At 52.4% G+C, this 16,502-nt stretch overlaps 1 protein-coding gene across 1 annotated transcript; it reads right to left on the minus strand.

Annotated features, from left to right (window-relative positions):
- Nucleotides 1–8,285: 8,285 nt before the first annotated feature.
- On the minus strand, nucleotides 8,286–15,841 carry SBSN (suprabasin). The gene is made up of 4 exons (XM_063719455.1): nucleotides 11,564–15,841; nucleotides 9,788–9,853; nucleotides 9,639–9,683; nucleotides 8,286–8,462 (listed from the first exon to the last, which is right to left on the minus strand). The coding sequence occupies exons 1-4, from the start codon at nucleotides 13,307–13,309 to the stop codon at nucleotides 8,439–8,441; spliced, it is 1,881 nt and encodes a 626-aa protein (XP_063575525.1). The 5' UTR covers nucleotides 13,310–15,841; the 3' UTR covers nucleotides 8,286–8,438.
- Nucleotides 15,842–16,502: the final 661 nt, after the last annotated feature.

The following is a 16,502-nucleotide window of genomic DNA, read 5'->3' on the forward strand; positions in this document are numbered from 1 at the left end:
TTGGAGTAAGCACAAGCAGTTTAAGAATTATACAACTCTGGGAGATAGTTCTTTTTTTTTAGAGACAGGGTCTTGCCCAGGCTGGAGTACAGTGGCACAATTGTAGCTCACTGCAGCATCGACCTCCTGGGCTCAAGCGAACCTCCCGTCTCAGCCTCCCAAGTAACTGGGACTATAGATGCACACCACCACACCCAGCTAATTTTTTTTTTCTTTTTGAGACAGAGTCTTACTCTATTGCCCAGGCTGGAGTGCAATGGCGCGATCTTGGCTCACTGCAACCTCCGCCTCCCAGGTTCAAGTGATTATCCTGCCTCAGCCTCCCAAGTAGCTGGGATGACAGGCACATGCTGGGCCTGCAATCCCATGCTGGGCTAATTTTTGTGTTTTTAGCAGAGACAGGGTTTCACCATGTTGGCCAGGCTGGTCTCGAACTCCTGACTTCGTGATCTGCCTGCCTTGGCCTCCCAAAGTGCTGGGATTACAGGCGTGAGCCACCGCACCTAGCCTCCAGCTAATTTTTTAATTTTTATTTTTGTGGAGATGAGATCTTGTTGTGTTGCCCAGGCTGATCTCAAACCCCTGGGCTCGTACGATCCTCCTGCCTTAGACTCCCAAAGTGCTGGGATGACAGGCATGAGCAAACAGTGGTATTACATTATACTTGCTGCAGCTCCTGCACTCTCTTTGTTTTTTGTTTATTTGTTTTGTTTTGAGATGGAGTCTCCCTCTGTCGCCCAGGCTGGAGTGCAATGGTGTGATCTCGGCTCACTGCAACCTCCACCTCCCGGGTTCAAGCAATTCTCCTTCCCCAGCCTCCCAAATAGCTGGGATTGCAGGTGCACACCACCATACCCAGTTAATTTTTGTATTTTTAGTAGAGACGGGGTTTGACCATGTTGGACAAGCTGGTCTCAAACTCCTGACCTCAAGTGATCTGCCCACCTCGGCCTCCCAAAGTGCTGGGATTACAGGAATGAGCCACTGTGCCCAGCCATGTGCCCTTTTTGTTAAGAAGGAAGATTAGCAAGTATGAAAGAGGTGTTCTGGCTCACCAGCACAGCCGGACATGGGGTCTTTCTCAAAGGTAGGTCCAGGCCTCAAGAAAATAACACTAATAATAAATTTTTTCAAAAACTAAAATGAAGTCTTTCTCTTTAACATAGTCAGAGAGCTTAAAAGAAAATTGAGAAGAAAGTAAGTTTCTCCCTGTGTGATTCAGTTATTCAAAGCCGTGTCCATGGATCACCTCAGTTCTCCCATGCCACCAACAGGCCCGTGTTCTACCTGCTAGGAAAAAATTGCCCCTCAGACATCGCTGGGCCTGAGGAGCCACCTCAGGTCTGCCCTAGGGCATCCTTATTAAATACCTAGTGTGAGCCAAATAAAATATTAGGTGCTTTCACATACATGATCTCATTGAATCCTCAATATGACCACAAGAGGTTAATATTATTCCCATTACACAGATGAGGTAACTGAGGCCCAAGTGGCTCAGCATCACACACAAAATCATATGTGAAAAGACTGTGGTAAAATAGAGTTGTCAAAACTTGAGCCAGGCACTTTGGGAGGCTAAGGCAGGTGGATCATCTGAGGTCAGGAGTTCAAGACCAGCCTGGCCAACATGGTGAAAACCCCGTCTCTACTAAAAATACAAAAATTAGCCGAGTGTGGTGAGAGGCACCTATAATCCCAGCTACTCAGGAGGCTGAAGCAAGAAAATTGCTTGAACCTCGGAAGTGGAGGTTGCAGTGAGCTGAGATTGCACCACTGCACTCCAGCCTGGACAACAAAGCAAAACTCTGTCTCAAAAAAACAACAACAAAAAAAAACTTGAGCCAGGTCAGTCTGACTCCAAACAACTTTCTCTCCTCCATCACCGTGCCACCCGTGTTCTTATGTGTGATGGCACCCACAAATCTGACATGCCTATGTCATGTCCAAGGCCCTCTGGTCTCAGCTCTTCTCTCTAATTCACCACATCATTCATTCAGCAAATATTTATGACTACCTGCTCCGTGACACGCCTATTCCAGACACTGGGGATACAGCCTAGAAACCATTCTCCAGCTGAGTGATACCTCATAATCCCAGCTCATGCCTGCAAGCCCAGCACTTTGGGAGGCCGAGGCAAGTGGATCATTTGAGGCCAAAACTTCGAGACCAGCCTGGGCAACACAGAGAGACCCCATCTCTAAAAAATGTTTTTGAAAAAGTAGTCAGGTGTGGTGGTGCACACCTGTAGTTCTAGCTACTCCAGAGGCTGAGGTGAGAGGATCGCTTGAGCTCTGGAGGTTGAGGCTGCTATGATCGCACCACTGCACTCCAGCCTGGGTGACAGAGTGAGACCTTGTCTCAGAAAAAGCATTCTCCTTGCAGAACTTACATTCATGGTGGGGGAAGTTGGGCAATAGGTGACAGATAAGTGTTTTAAATAGGGTACTCGGGAAAGGCTCTTTGAGATGTGGCCTGTGAGCTGACCCCTGCAGGGAGTGGAAGAGTGAGCCATGGGGATTAGCTGGGGCTAGTGGATTCCAAGCAGCAGGAACAGCCATGCAAAGGCCTGGAGGCAGGAGCCTGCTTACTGTATTTGAGGACCATTGTGGCTGGAGCAGTGTTGGGATGGGAGAAGCTAAAGTCAAAGAGGGAAATATCCTGGGGTCTTGGGGACTATTATGAAGACTGGCTTTTTTTTCTTTTTTTTTTTTTTTTTGTTTGAGACTGGGTCTCGCTCTGTTGCTCAGGCTGAAGGTCAATGGCACAATCTCGGCTCACCACAACCTCTGCTTCCAGGGTACAAGTGATTCTCCTGCCTTAGCCTCCCGAGTAGCTGGGATTATAGGCACCTGCCACCACACCCGGCTAATTTTTGTATTTCTAGTATAAACGGGGTTTCGCCATGTTGTCTAGGCTGGTCTCGAACTCCTGACCTCAAGTGATCCACCTGCCTAGACCTCCCAAAGTGCTGGGATTACAGGCGTGAGCCACCACACCTGGCCAACTTTGACTTTTATTTTTATTCTGAATGAGGTGGAACCAGCCAAGGGTTCTGGGCTTCCATGGGTGCTAACAGGGTTCCCCCGGGGAACTGATTGTTGGGGGTTGTGGAGTACAGAGACCAGGGAGGAGGGAGATTGGAGGCTGGACTCAGTCTAGTGGGAAGACGAGGCTTTGGGGGTGGGTGATGTCTCTGCTCCCTTCTGTGGGGTCCCAGATCTCAAACTGGCACCTACAGTCTTACCTGTTCCACGGTGCCTATCCCAGAGCCTACATTCAAACCCTAGCTCCACCGCTTACTAACCATGATCTTAACCCATCTGTGCAACAGTGTTCTCATCTGTAAAGAGGGGTGAATGTGAGGGTTAAGTGAAGTAATACATGTAAATTGCTTAGAGAAGTGTCTGCCACTCAGAAGCACTCAATATATGTTCTGGGCAGTGCTGGTCACATTGCTGTGGCTGGAATGCTTTCTTGGCAGTTGTTTAATCTTGTGACACACACATGCACACATCCTGAAAATGCCAGGTGCATGGCTCACGCCTGTAATCCCAAAACCTTGGGAGGCCAAGGAGGGAAGATTGCTTGAGCCCAAGAGTTCCCGACCAAGCTGGGCAACATGGTGAGACCTTGTTTCTACAAAAAATACAAAAATTGCCAGGGTGTAGTGATGTGTGCCCATAATCCCAGCCACCTGGGAAGCTGAGGCACATGGATCACTTGAATCCGGGAGGCTGAGGTTGCAGTGAGCCATGATCATGCCACTGCACTCCAGCCTGGACAACAGGGCGAGACCCTGCCTCAATTAAAAAAAAAAAAATGCCAGATGCAGAAACTTACTTCTAAAGAACACTCATTTGGAGCCAGGAGAAGGTGGCTCTCACCTGTAATCCCAGCACTTTGGGAGGCCAAGGCGGGCAGATCACCTAAGGTCAGGAGTTCGAGACCAGCCTGGCCAACACGGTGAAACCCCATGGCTACTAAAAATACAAAAATTAGCCAGGTGTGGTGTGCGCCTGTAATCCTAGCTACTTGGGAGGCTGAGGCAGGAGAATCTCCTGAACCCGGGATTCGGAGGTTGCAGTGAGCCAAGATCGCACCACTGCACTCCAGCCTGGGTAACAGAACAAGACTCTGTCAAAACAAAAAAAAACCACTCATTTGGATGTAGCCCCCTCCCCCTTCCTGGGGGTCGCAAGGACAGCATGCCATCTCACTGCTAGAGATGTTCAGCAGGGAAGTGCCCTTGAACTGGAGCCTGGCCATCACCACTTACTAGCAGGGTGGCCTCAGGCAACACGCTCCCTTCCATGCACCTCTTCTTCAACATCTGTGAGGGCGATGATCATGGTACTTGCCTCCTGGGTGGTTGTGGGGATGAAATGAATCATGCCTGTAAATGCTTAGCACAGACCCTGTAAAAGATGCCCGGTGAGAGCCACACCCAAACTCCTCTCCGTGTTCTTCAACATCCTCAGAAACCGGCCCTTCCTCTCTGTGTTTCTCCCTAGCCTGGCTCCACCCATCTCAGGCAAAGCAGCCTGTGTCTTGCTCACACTCGTTCCATGGCCCTTCCCAACCTGCTCAAGCCACTGGGTTCCCTTCTGCTCCTTGCCAGACATTCATGCCTGGCCTTGACATCACTGCTTGAACCTCTTTGTCTGGGGGGAGATGGATACGATATTTGTAATATGATTACAGATTGTCATAACCAACAGGAAAAACAAGATCAGGGCTATGAGAGAGAGTGACAGGGTGGCCATAGCTCAGGTTGAGTGGTCAAGGTAACTGAGATGCAAAGGGTAGGGAAGAGCCAGTATGAGGGGCCGAGGGGCATGGAGAGTGTTCCTAATAGAGGGAACAGCACACAAGACCTCCAGGCAGGAGAGAGCCAGTCCTCTTTTACCCTCAAAACCGACTCAAAGCTCTCCTTTTTCAGAAGCCTCCCAGGACTGACTCAGTGCCTATCGATTATCTTGTATCTCTTTGGTATTTTCAGGACCCCCATCCAAGCAAACCCAGCAAGAAAATGTGCCTAAAAAATAGTCAATCAGCCGGGTGATGGCCAGGCATGGTGGTTCACGCCTGTAATCCCAATACTTTGGGAGGCCGAGGCGGGCGAATCAACTGAAGTCAGGAGTTCGAGACCAGCCTGGCCAACATGGTGAAACCCCGTCTCTACTGAAAATACAAAAATTAGCTGGGTGTGGTGGTGCACACTTGTAAGGTAGGCTGAGGCAGGAGAATTGCTTGAGCCCGGGAGGCAGAGGTTGCAGTGAGCCGATATCACCCCACTGCAATCCAGCCTGGATGACAAAGCAAGACTCTGTCTCAAAAAAAAATATATATACATATATATACATATATATGTATATATTTTTTAAATAAAAATAAATAAAGTCAATGAAAGCTTTTACTTCACAAAAGAAAGAGTCCCTTGCATGGTGCCTTTCAAAAGCCGCCACTATAGGATTCTTTTAAGTAGGGCCTCCCCCAATACCTGTGAAATGATGTGCAGCACAGAGCAGACCCTCAATCAGTATCTGACATGAATGGAAGGTTCTATTTATATCAGTGCAGCAAGCAGCTGGGTGCTGTGGCTCACACCTGTATTCCCAGCACTTTGGGAGGCTGAGCCAGGAGGATTGCTTGAGCTCAGGAGTTCAAGACCAGCCTGGGCGACATAATGAGACCCCCATCTCTACAAAAAAAAAAAATTACAAAGTTAGCCAGGCAGGGTGGTGCGTGCTTGTAGTCCCAGCTACTTGGGAGGCTAAGGTGGGAGGATTGCTTGAGCCCAGGAGATTGAGGCTGCAGTTAGCCATTACCCTGCCACTGCACTCCAGCCTGAACGATAGACCAAGACTCTGTCTCAAAAAATAAATAAGACAAAATGCAGCAAATATAATGTTTACAGTTTACTTTGAAATGCATCAAAAATGTTTGATATGGGGCTAAATGGACAGATGGGTGATCAAGCAAGTATGGTAAAATCTAAATGGTGAGAATGCTGGCGTTCACTATAAAATTCTTTCATCTTTTCATGATGCTTGAAATGTTTTCAAAGTAAAATATTGCAGCAGGAGGGAAGGAGCATATGCAATGAAATGATGGTATTCCACAAAATAAGGGAAAATGCAGTGACTATAAAGTGAGGAACGTTACATTTTTTGCACAAATGCAGGCCCCTCCCCTTGCCGGTCATTGAGCTCTTATTGATGTGTGGCTTTGTGTGTTTGCATTCACATTCTGTTTATAGGCCTTGCCTCCCAGGAAGGCTGTGAATTCCCCAAAGGCAAGAACACTGTCTATTATTTTCAGTCCCCCATTGATGGAATTTTGTAGCTGGAAGCAACAGTTGTCGAATCCCTGCCTCCCTTTATACAGGAGGAAATCGTGGCCCCTAGAGGGGAAGTAGGCGGCCTTTAGGCATCTTGCTTCTGATTGGAACGCAAGTCTCCCAGCACCCAGGCTAGTGCCTGAGAGTGTTACAGAGACTTCACCGGGAACCATGAGAAGTCAGGTGCTGGCGACAGACGGAGCCAGACCCAGGTCTGCTGCTTTCTCCGTGGGCGCCCTTGTCCCACTGACCCACAGCATCCTCATCAATACAATGGTGACGATAAGAGGGCTTCTGCCTTTGGGTTGTGGGAGACTTAAAGAGTTAAAGAACATGAACAGGTCAGATGAAGTGGCTCATGCCTGTAATTCCACCACTTTGGGAGGCCGAGGCGGGAGAATCCCTTGAGCCCAGGAGTTTGAGAACAGCATGGGCAATATAGTGAGGCCCTGTCTCTACTAAAAAAAGAAAAAAAAATTTTTTTTTGAGACGGAGTCTCACCCTGTCACCCAGGCTGGAGTGCAGAGGTGCAATCTCGGCTCACTGCAACCTCCACTTCCCAGGTTCAAGTGATTCTCGTGCCTCAACCTCCTGAGTAGCTGGGATTACAGGCACGTGCCACCATGCCCGGCTAATTTTTTTTTTTTGTATTTTTAGTAGAGACATGGTTTCACCATGTTAGTCAGGCTAGTCTCGAGCTTCTGACCTCATGATCTGCCAGCCTCTGCCTCCCAAAGTACTGGGATTACAGGCGTGAGCCACTGTGCTCGGCCAAAAAAATAATTTTTAATTAGCCAAGTGTGGTGGTGTGTGCCTGTAGTTCCAGCTACTCAAGAGGCTGAGGTGGGAGAATCCCTTGAGCCCAGGAGTTTGAGAACAGCCTGGGCAATATAGTGAGACCCCATCTCTTAAAAAAAAAAGAAAAAGAAAATTTGATTAGCCAAGTGTGGTGGCGTGTACCTGTAGTAATTCCAGCTACTCAAGAGGCTGAGGTGGGAGGATTGCTTCAGCCCAGGAGGTCGAGGCAGCAGTGAGCCATGATCGCATCTCTGCACTCTGGCCTGGGCAAAAGAGCAAGATTCTGTCTCAAAAAAAAAAAAAAAATGAACAACTCTGTACACGGTACCTTGAGTCTAGCAAGTGCTCTATACTCAGTAATTGTAATCGTTGTTCCTCTGGGCTTTGAATGGTCCACAGATCTGAAAATGGGGCCTTCTGTGCCCCTACTCAGGTGGCTCCTGTCACCAGCATGTCTTCCACCTGAGCCTTCCATCCTTCCCCCTCCTTCCCCTGAGAGGATCCCCAGCCCCATCCCGTGTCTCACTTTTCTTATTCACCAATTTCCCCTCTCTGCTGACGTCAAAGGGTAAAGACCTCTGTTTTTCCAGAATATCCTTTGTAGCTCTTCACTGTTTCTCTCCTTCCACTTACTGACTGTGTAAACTTGGTCATGTTTCTTAATGTGTGCAAGCCCCCACGTGCTTCTCTATAAAATGGGGCAATAACAGTCCCTTTCACCTAATTGGGTGGTTGGGAGGAGTCAATGATGTCATGCAGGTAACGCACCTGGCAGGCAGCCTGGCATGTCTTAACTGCACAATAAATACAAGTTATTGTTGTTATTCTTTTGGCGCCCCACCCCCTTGACTGAGGATGCTACCTCCTGAGCCCAGACCATTCTCTCCCAGTGTGTCTGTCCCCACGAGTGGCCTGCAGTGCTTTTCCCTGCACGAGTCCTCCTGCCAGTAGCCAGCATGAACTTTGTACCCCAGCAAAGCATAGTTTGTCCCCATTACCTGCCCTCTTACGGCTGATCAGCCTGAAATCTCCAGCTTAACCCACCCTGTGCATCAGAGACTCCGACTCCTTCAGCAAAGTAACAAGAAAAGACAAGCCCCTCCCGCCTCCCTGTCCATCCCTCCTTAGGGAGCCCAGGGGACCACAATGAGACAGCATAGCGTATCGAGTTTATTCACAAATCCCAGTACAACCGCCCTCAGGGACTCCAGAAACCTGTCCCCCATCCCCAACCCCTCCAGGTCATGTCAGCTGATGTGACAACGGCGACATTAGTCTCCCAGCAAGGCCGGGTGCCAGTTTAGGGCATGATGTTGGCGACGCTCTGGAAGAGAGAAGGAGAGCAGGGGTGAATACAGGGTCCACAGTCATGACGGGACCCGAGACCTCAGCCCCGCCCCTCGGGAGAAGCACAAGGGGCACTGGCTGCTCTGGCCCCAGAATTATGTTCTGGGGAAGTTTCAGGAAGGTAGCATCTAAACTTAAGAACACGAGGAAGCCAGTCCCCGCAGGCAGAGGGGCTGGGGCCTCTGCAGGAACCAACAAGTCTCGTGTGTTTAGCCTCAGAGGATGCTCTGCCGCCCCCATAGCCCGGGATACACAAGAGCGGGCCTTCCACCTCCGTGACACACCCTCACCCTGGCCTGCACCAGGTTTCAGGCAGCAGATATAATAAATACAAAAAGAGGGTGGGTGCAGTGGCTTACACCTGTAATCCCAACACTTTGGGAGGCCGAGGAAGGGGGGATCACTTGAGATCAGTAGTTTGAGACCAGCCTGGCCAACATGGTGAAACCCCTGCCTCTACTAAAAATACAAAAATTAGCTGGGCATGTTGGCGCACACCTGTAATCCCAGCTACTCAGGAGGCTGAGATAGGAGAATCACTTGAACCCAGGAGACGGAGGTTGCAGCGAGCTGAGATTGCACCACTGCACTCCAGCCTGGGAGATAGAGTGAGACTCCGTCTCAATAAATTAAAATAAAGAAAGAGAGTCAGGAGGTTACTTTGAGCCCCAACTGGGAACCAGGATTCCATAGGAGCCTCTGCACTGGGATGACCTTGCACCAGGGAGAGGACAAAGACACAGGCTCCCCCTCCCAGCATGAAGCAAAGGCATTTGCAGCAGGGTGGGGACAGGAGGGAAGCCAGTCAGCAAATGGGAATCGAGGAATGAGGACAAGGAGAGAGAGGGAATGAGAACAGTCAGCAGCCCCTCCTTCCTGGCTCCCAGGGGCACCAGCGCCCGGGAGGTCTTTTCTGCCAGCTTGTGTTTGCCTTGGTGGAAATGAAAGGCACCCAAAAGATGAGGGCAGGGTGCAAAGGGGAGGGAGCGGGTGGAGAGAGGGAAGCCCAGGACTGGGTATCAGGTTGGAGGGTCTCTGCAGAGGCTGCAGGTCTGCCCGCCCGGGGAGCTGTCCAAACAGACACTGGGAAGGGGTCGGGGTGAGCGTATCTATCAGGACGCAGAGCAGAAAAGAGACACCGTGGGGTACTCACCCTCCACAGGGCGGGAAGGTTGATGAAAGGCGTGTTGACCGAGGCCTGCAATTCAAGGACAAGAAGGTCAGTCTCCAGCGTCCAACCCACAGCCATGCTAGAGAACTCCCAGGGGCCTCCTCCACCCCTACCCCGGAGTCCACACTTACCCCAGAGGCTAACGGCGTGGTTGTGGCCCCTCCTTGATGGCCGGAAGATCCGCCTTGATGGTTGCCCTGTGGACAAAGCCCAGACTCTTGTTACAACCCCTCAACCGCAGGGGGTCTCCCAGTTCCTTTTCCCCAGGGACATGGTCCCCTCCAGGGTGACTGGGGGTGGGGTGGGAGGCACAGCTTAATCCACTGCCTTCTCACTGTACAGAAGAAAACCCAAAGCCCATGCTCCCGTGGGCATTCTGCCTCCTGCTGCCTTTTCCTCCCCAAAACCCCTTTTAATTTACTTAATGAAGTGCCCTCAGTCATGGAGGAGGGGCTGGTGGAAAGGGAAGGTAGAGGACCCATGACAAACAATATCAGGACCTAGTTTAACTTCAGCCCTGACCTCAAATCTACCCTTCTATGCCCTGTCTAGCTGCATCCCTAACTCCGCTGATCCTTGTCCTTAACCCAGCCCCAGACATTCAGCCATGCACCCCAGCAGTGCCCCCAACCCTGGCTATTGCCAGCCCCAAATCCCACAGTGCACCGTCTTCTGCTCGCGGCACCCTGCAGCCTGCCGTGCCCACTCCTCTGCTGCACATTCCTCCCCACCCACCCATCCCTGGCTTTGTCTGGCGGCAGATGTGGCTCTGGACTTCGACGTCTGAGCCAGTCACATCTTGCAGATCCAAGACCTCTCATGGAGCCTGGAGAGTGAGGGAGCACAGGAGTCCACCCTCTCCTGCTCCCCACGCTCCCTCCTTGGTGCCTGTTCTGTTGTGAGTGGTGCTATTTGCCTGCCTCCAGTCTCTGTTCCCTCTACATATTTTATTTTATTTTTATTTTTTTTTGAGACAGAGTCTCACTCTGTTGCCCAGGCTGGAGTGCAATGGCGCAATCTCAGCTCACTGCAAACTCCGCTTCCCGGGTTCAAGGGATTCTCCTGCCTCAGCCTTCTGAGTAGCTGGGATTAGAGGCGCCCGCCACCACATCCGGCTAATTTTTATATTTTTAGTAGAGATAGGGTTTCACCATGTTGGCCAGGCTGCTCTTGAACTCCTGAGCTCAAGTGATCTGCCTGCCTCGGCCTCCCAAAGTGCTGGGGTTAACAGGCATGAGCCACTGAACCCGGCCTCAGTTCCCTCTACATAAATGGGTAAGAGAAACCTTCCAGAAAACCTCTCCTGGCTGGGCAGTGTAGGGGAAGAGAACCCTGGCCTGCCCTCTGCCAAAGCTGGGCACTAGCCACAGGACCTTGGCACGTCCCCTAACCTCTCTGAGCCTTTGTTTCCTTATCTGAGAATCAGGGCGTCAGCAGCCTCATCTTGACCACATCAGAGGGTAGTCACGAAGATTACACAGGCCAAGGCTCATCTCCAAAAGCTATTCCTCATGCTCACTCTCCTAACCAGGTTTTCTCAACACTCAATCCCTTTGCCCTATACTAGATCTTGATCTCAGGAACTGTTTCCCGTTCCCCAGGAAGGGCTTCACAGGCCCCACTTGAGGCCCCCTTAACCAGGAGGGCAGCTCCCTGAAGGCGGGACAGGGTGCCCACCACCCTGTCTGATATGTGCTTTGCAGATAAAGTGGCTCACCCCATCTGACCAGCTGCCACCATCTCCTTTGCAAGGGAGATGGGGAAGGGGGAGGAACACAGTGAAGTAGCTGCCCAAGCTTCTTTCACCAAACGAAGGCTACATGGACCCCCCCGCAAATGTCCCAGGGGTTTAACCTTTCCCTCCCCCAACCCCCCTGTCCCCCATCTCCCCATCCCTGTTCACCTACATTCAGCAGCTGGTTGGCCTCCTTGCTGGCTTGGTTGACCCCATTATGAGCATTCTGCAGCTCCTTCCCGGCCTGGCCAGCAGCATGGTGGGCACCTTGGCCAAGCTTCTCCACTTCCTTTCCAGCCTGGTCAGCAGCATGGTTGACCCCTTGGCCAAGTTTCTCTGCTTCCTTCCCAGCCTGGTGGACCCCAGTGTGGAACCCTTGGACCGCTTTGTCTGCTTCCTTCCCGGCCTGTTCAAGGGTATGGTGAACTCCCTGGCCAAACTGCCCTGCCTCCTTCCCGGCCTCGTGGACCCCAGGTTGGACACCATGAACTGCTATGTCTCCCTCTTTCCCAGCCTGCCCTGCTGTGTAGTGAATGTCGTGGCCAAACTGCCCCGCCTCCCTTCCAGCCTGACTAACGCCATGATGGAGGCCTTGGACCACTCTGTCTTCCTCCTTCCCCACCTGCGAGGCAGCATGGTGGACTCCCTGGCCAAACTTCTCTGCTTCCTTCCAGGCCTCATTAACCCCATGGTGGACCCCATGGCCGAGCTTCTCTGTTTCCTTCCCAAACTGACTGGCAGCATGGTGGACCCCCTGGCCAAACTTCTCTGCCTCCTTCCCAACCTGACCGGCAGCGTGGTGGACCCCCTGGCCAAACTTCTCTGTCTCCTTCCCAACCTGACCGGCAGCGTGGTGGACCCCCTGGCCAAACCTCCCAGCCTCATTTCCAGCCTGCCCCGCAGCATGGTGGATGCCCTGGCCAAATCTCCCTGCCTCATTTCCGGCCTGCCCCACAGCATGGTGGGCCCCCTGGCCAAACTTCTCTGCCTCCTTCCCAACCTGACTGGCAGCGTGGTGGACCCCCTGGCCAAACTTCTCTGCCTCCTTCCCAACCTGACCGGCAGCGTGGTGGACCCCCTGGCCAAACTTCTCTGTCTCCTTCCCAACCTGACCGGCAGCGTGGTGGACCCCCTGGCCAAACCTCCCAGCCTCATTTCCGGCCTGCCCCGCAGCATGGTGGGCCCCCTGGCCAAACTTCTCTGCCTCCTTCCCAACCTGACCGGCAGCATGATGGACCCCCTGGCCAAACTTCTCTGCCTCCTTCCCAACCTGACCAGCAGCATGGTGGGCCCCCTGGCCAAACTTCTCTGTCTCCTTCCAGCCCTCACTGAGACCGTGGTGGGCCCCCTGGCCAAATCTCCCAGCCTCATTTCCGGCCTGCTCTGCAGCGTGGTGGGCCCCCTGGCCAAACCTCCCAGCCTCATTTCCGGCCTGCCCTGCAGCATGGTGGACTCCCTGGCCAAATCTCCCTGCTTCACTTCCCGCCTGGTTGGCCCCATGATGGACCCCATGATGGATCAGTTTGTCTGCCTCCTTCCCAACCTGTCCAGCAGCGTTGTTGACCCCATGGCCAAACTTCTCTGCTTCCTTTCCTGCTTGTCCAGTACCATGGTTGATCTCATGGGCAACCTTGTCCATGCCGTGGTTGAGCCCCTGGACACCTTTGTCCAACTCCTTGCCGGTGTGGCTCCCCATGTTGCTAAGTCCGTTGAAAACCTTCTCCACTTCCCTTCCGGCATGCGTGATTCCACTGTTGATGCCATCCAGGGCCTTGCCCACCTCTCTCTCTGCATTGCTCAGCCCTCGGTTGATCCCTTCAATGACCTTCTCAACGGGGTCATCGTTGGCCGCCCATCCAGGCAGGGCCCCCAGTAGCAGAAGGAGGGAGCAGGAGCTGACCAGACGTGCAAGATGCATATTGCTGGAAAGGTCGGGGAGGATGCAGAGAGGAGCCGGGGAAGCCACGCTGCTATTTATCCTCTCTCCCTCTCACCCTCTTCTCCACCCCTCATGACTCAATTACCCCTGTGAGGCACTGAGTTGGTCTTCAGTCAAGGAGGTGTTTCCCAGGGAGATTTGGAGTTGAGCAATGGAGAGGAGGAGGAAGAGAGGGTGAGTCATAGATGGAGAAGAACTCTGGCATCTTTGCTCCTTGCCCTTCACCCCAGAGATGGGTGTCTGCACTTCCAACCACCACCTCTTTCATTCCTCACCCACTGTCCAGGCCTCCTCTCTCTCAAACCCACCTTCCACCACTCTCCATCCCTGGGATGCAGGCAATTCTTCAACCCCTCACTCCTCTCAGGCATCTAAGCCTCCAGCTCCCCAGGCAGTGAGGGGCTAGAATGATGGGAGGCACCATCTGGAGAGGGGAGAACCCTAGGGGGGTTGAGGGAGTCATCAGACCTCGTTCTTGTGGGCTGGCCCCTGCCCTCACTCATTCCATTCCAGCCACACAGGCCTTCTCCCTGTTCCACAAACACACCAAGCTCATTCCTGCTGCAGGGCCTTTGCACATGCTCCTCTCTCTGCCTGGAATGCAGAACCCAGATCTTCACGTGGCTGGCTCCTCCTCATCCGTACTTGACTTAAATGCCAATTTCGCAAGAAAACCTCTCCTGACCATAACATGGCATTAATTATACTCTGTAGTATTACCCTTTTGTTTTCACAGAAAAAAAAATCTGAAATTACCTTTATTTTTTATTGCCTGTCTCATTTACTAGCAATGTAAATTGGTCGTGTTGGTCACTGCTGTATTCCTAGCTTCTTGAACACTGCCTGGGGTTCAGTAAATATTTATTGACTGGATAAATGGATGGATTCGAAGAGGCCGAGCAAAGAGACTCCGAGCCTGAGTCTGGGTCTCACAGGGTGCTGAAGGGAAGGGCGCCTGGGTCGCCAGGGCAGCATAGGGTCCCTTGGGGAGTGTCGGAGATTTTGGAGGCAGGATCCCATTCCTGTCACAGAACCCAGACCTCCTGCCTCCCAGCCCTTGGGCAAGGGCAGGGGGCTGATTGCCATGAGCTGGAACAGGACGCAGTGTCTCCTGAAAAGCCGGTTGAGGCAGCCACGGGGAGGGGCCGAAGACCCAGGGCAGCAGGAGCCTGTGAGCCAGAACCTGGGCTGGGGCCAGGCACTCACCCTTCCTGCCCTCCCCACATGGGGCCTCCTGAGCCCCAACCTGAAGCCCCAAGTGTTGACATATTGGCTCGGGCTGGAGGGGAAATAGCTGAGAGTCTGGCCTCAGGCATGAAAAGGGCATCGGAAGGAAGGGCAGGTGGTGGTGGGCAGGCTTGGGGCAGCAGATGGATCTAGAAGCCAGTTTGGAGGGAGGCTAAGACCAGAACGAGAGCCAGTGAGTGGGTACAGTGGGTGCAGGGTTGAAAGATATTTGGGTTTTGGTGCCAAGGGGAGAGACTGAGAGAGGGGTGGAGGTGGGATTGCTGGTGGGAAGGCCAGGCAGGAAGGAATGTGCAGGGTGTGAGCAGCTGGAGGTGGCAGAGCTATGTGTGTGGGTGCCCAGGTGTGGCGAGAATCTGCATGTGTTTTCAGGCTTTGCTCAAACAAGGGCGCCAAGGCCCACTCCCCTCAGAGGACCCGGGTTTCCTCTCCAGCTCCTGGACACTTGACTCCACCCAAAGACAGGCATCCCAGGACAGATATCCAGAAGCTTCTGCCTTCTCTGGGCTCTGCCTATAGAGGGTGACTAAGTGTGCCACCTCTCCAAGCTTGAGCTCATCAAATCTGTTTCCCGGTTTCACACTCCAGGGACAAAGCCAAATTCCTGGGCAAACTCAGGTGTGGTTTTTCTGCCCTGGTCCAGGGCCGAAATGATGGAGTTTCCCATACCAGGAGGTGGCTGGGCAGAGAAGAGTGGGTGATGAGTGTCAGAATCCTAACCCACCCAGAGATCAAGAGGTGGGGTTTCTCCCACTTTGAACTGTGTTCCATCTTCTTTTTGTGTTTTTGGAGGGAGAGTCTCACTCTATCCCCCAGGCTGGCGTGCAGTGGCATGATGTTGCCTCACTGCAACCTCCGCCTCCCGGGTTCAAGTGATTCTCCTGCCTCAGCCTCCCGAATAGCTGGGATTAGCCGGGCACCTGCCATGATGCCAAGCTAATTTTTGTACTTTCAGTAGAGATGGGGTTTCACCATGTTGGCCAGGCTGGTCTCGAACCCCTGACCTCAGGTGATCCGCCCGCCTCGGCCTCCCCAAGTGCAGGGATTACAGGCGTGAGCCACCATTCCCGGCCTGAACTGTGTTCCATCTTCTCTATCCCTCTCCACCCCATACTTTCATCTTCTGCCAGCCTCAGTCCCTCTCCTCTGTCTCTCTATTCCCATGTGGCACAATTCGATTCAGGACTTCAGCATCTGGCTCCATAACTGAGAATGGCCTGGAGTTGTCCTTTCTTTATTTTACTTATTTATTTTTTATGAAGTCTCACTCTGTTGCCCAGGCTGGAGTGCAGTGATGCGATCTCGGCTCACTGCAACCTCCGCCTCCCAGGTTCAAGTGATTCTCCTGCCTCAGCCTCCCGAGTAGCTAGGATTACAGATGCACGCCACCACACCCGGCTAATTTTTGTATTTTTAGTAGAGATGGAGTTTCACCATGTTGGCCAGGCTGGTCTCAAACTCCTGACCTCAGGTGGTCTACCTGCCTCGGCCTCCCAAAGTGCTGGGATTACAAGTGTGAGCCACTGCACCCAGCCAAAATCAGCCCCTTTTTAATCCTGGTTTTGTTAAGGTTATATTTTTCACCTCCTTGATTGTACACCAAAATGTAGCTCCCTTTGTTTAATTAATCATCTCTGTTTTGGTCTCAGTTCATTAAAACCTCCTCACCTGTACACCCAGTTTACTTTCTTCTCCCAGGCCATCAAAGCAGGAGAGCCTCACCCTGCCCTGGTCCCATGGCAGGTGCTTGGCAAATGAATTTCTCATGGATGTTGGCGGAAGGAAGAGGTTATGTCATTCTGCCCCTTCTCGCATCCATCCCTCTCTGGGATGGTGGCTCCTTCCTGGCACAAACCCCCACTCCCCCTGAACCTTGGTCACAGCTGCGTGTCAACCTGCTGTGCAGGTGAGGGTGCCTGCCTGTGAG

Source organism: Pongo abelii, chromosome 20 (genome assembly GCF_028885655.2).
Source record: "Pongo abelii isolate AG06213 chromosome 20, NHGRI_mPonAbe1-v2.0_pri, whole genome shotgun sequence".
NCBI lineage: Eukaryota > Metazoa > Chordata > Mammalia > Primates > Hominidae > Pongo > Pongo abelii.

Excerpts from the sequence above, each read along its gene's own strand:
- SBSN (XM_063719455.1), bottom strand. The coding sequence starts at position 13,309 with ATGCATCTTGCACGTCTGGTCAGCTCCTGCTCCCTCCTTCTGCTACTG. Across the intron at positions 9,854-11,563 it reads AGGCCAACCAGCTGCTGAAT|GGCAACCATCAAGGCGGATC; the intron begins GTAGGTGAACAG and ends CTTTGTCCACAG. Across the intron at positions 9,684-9,787 it reads CCACGCCGTTAGCCTCTGGG|GCCTCGGTCAACACGCCTTT; the intron begins GTAAGTGTGGAC and ends CTTGAATTGCAG.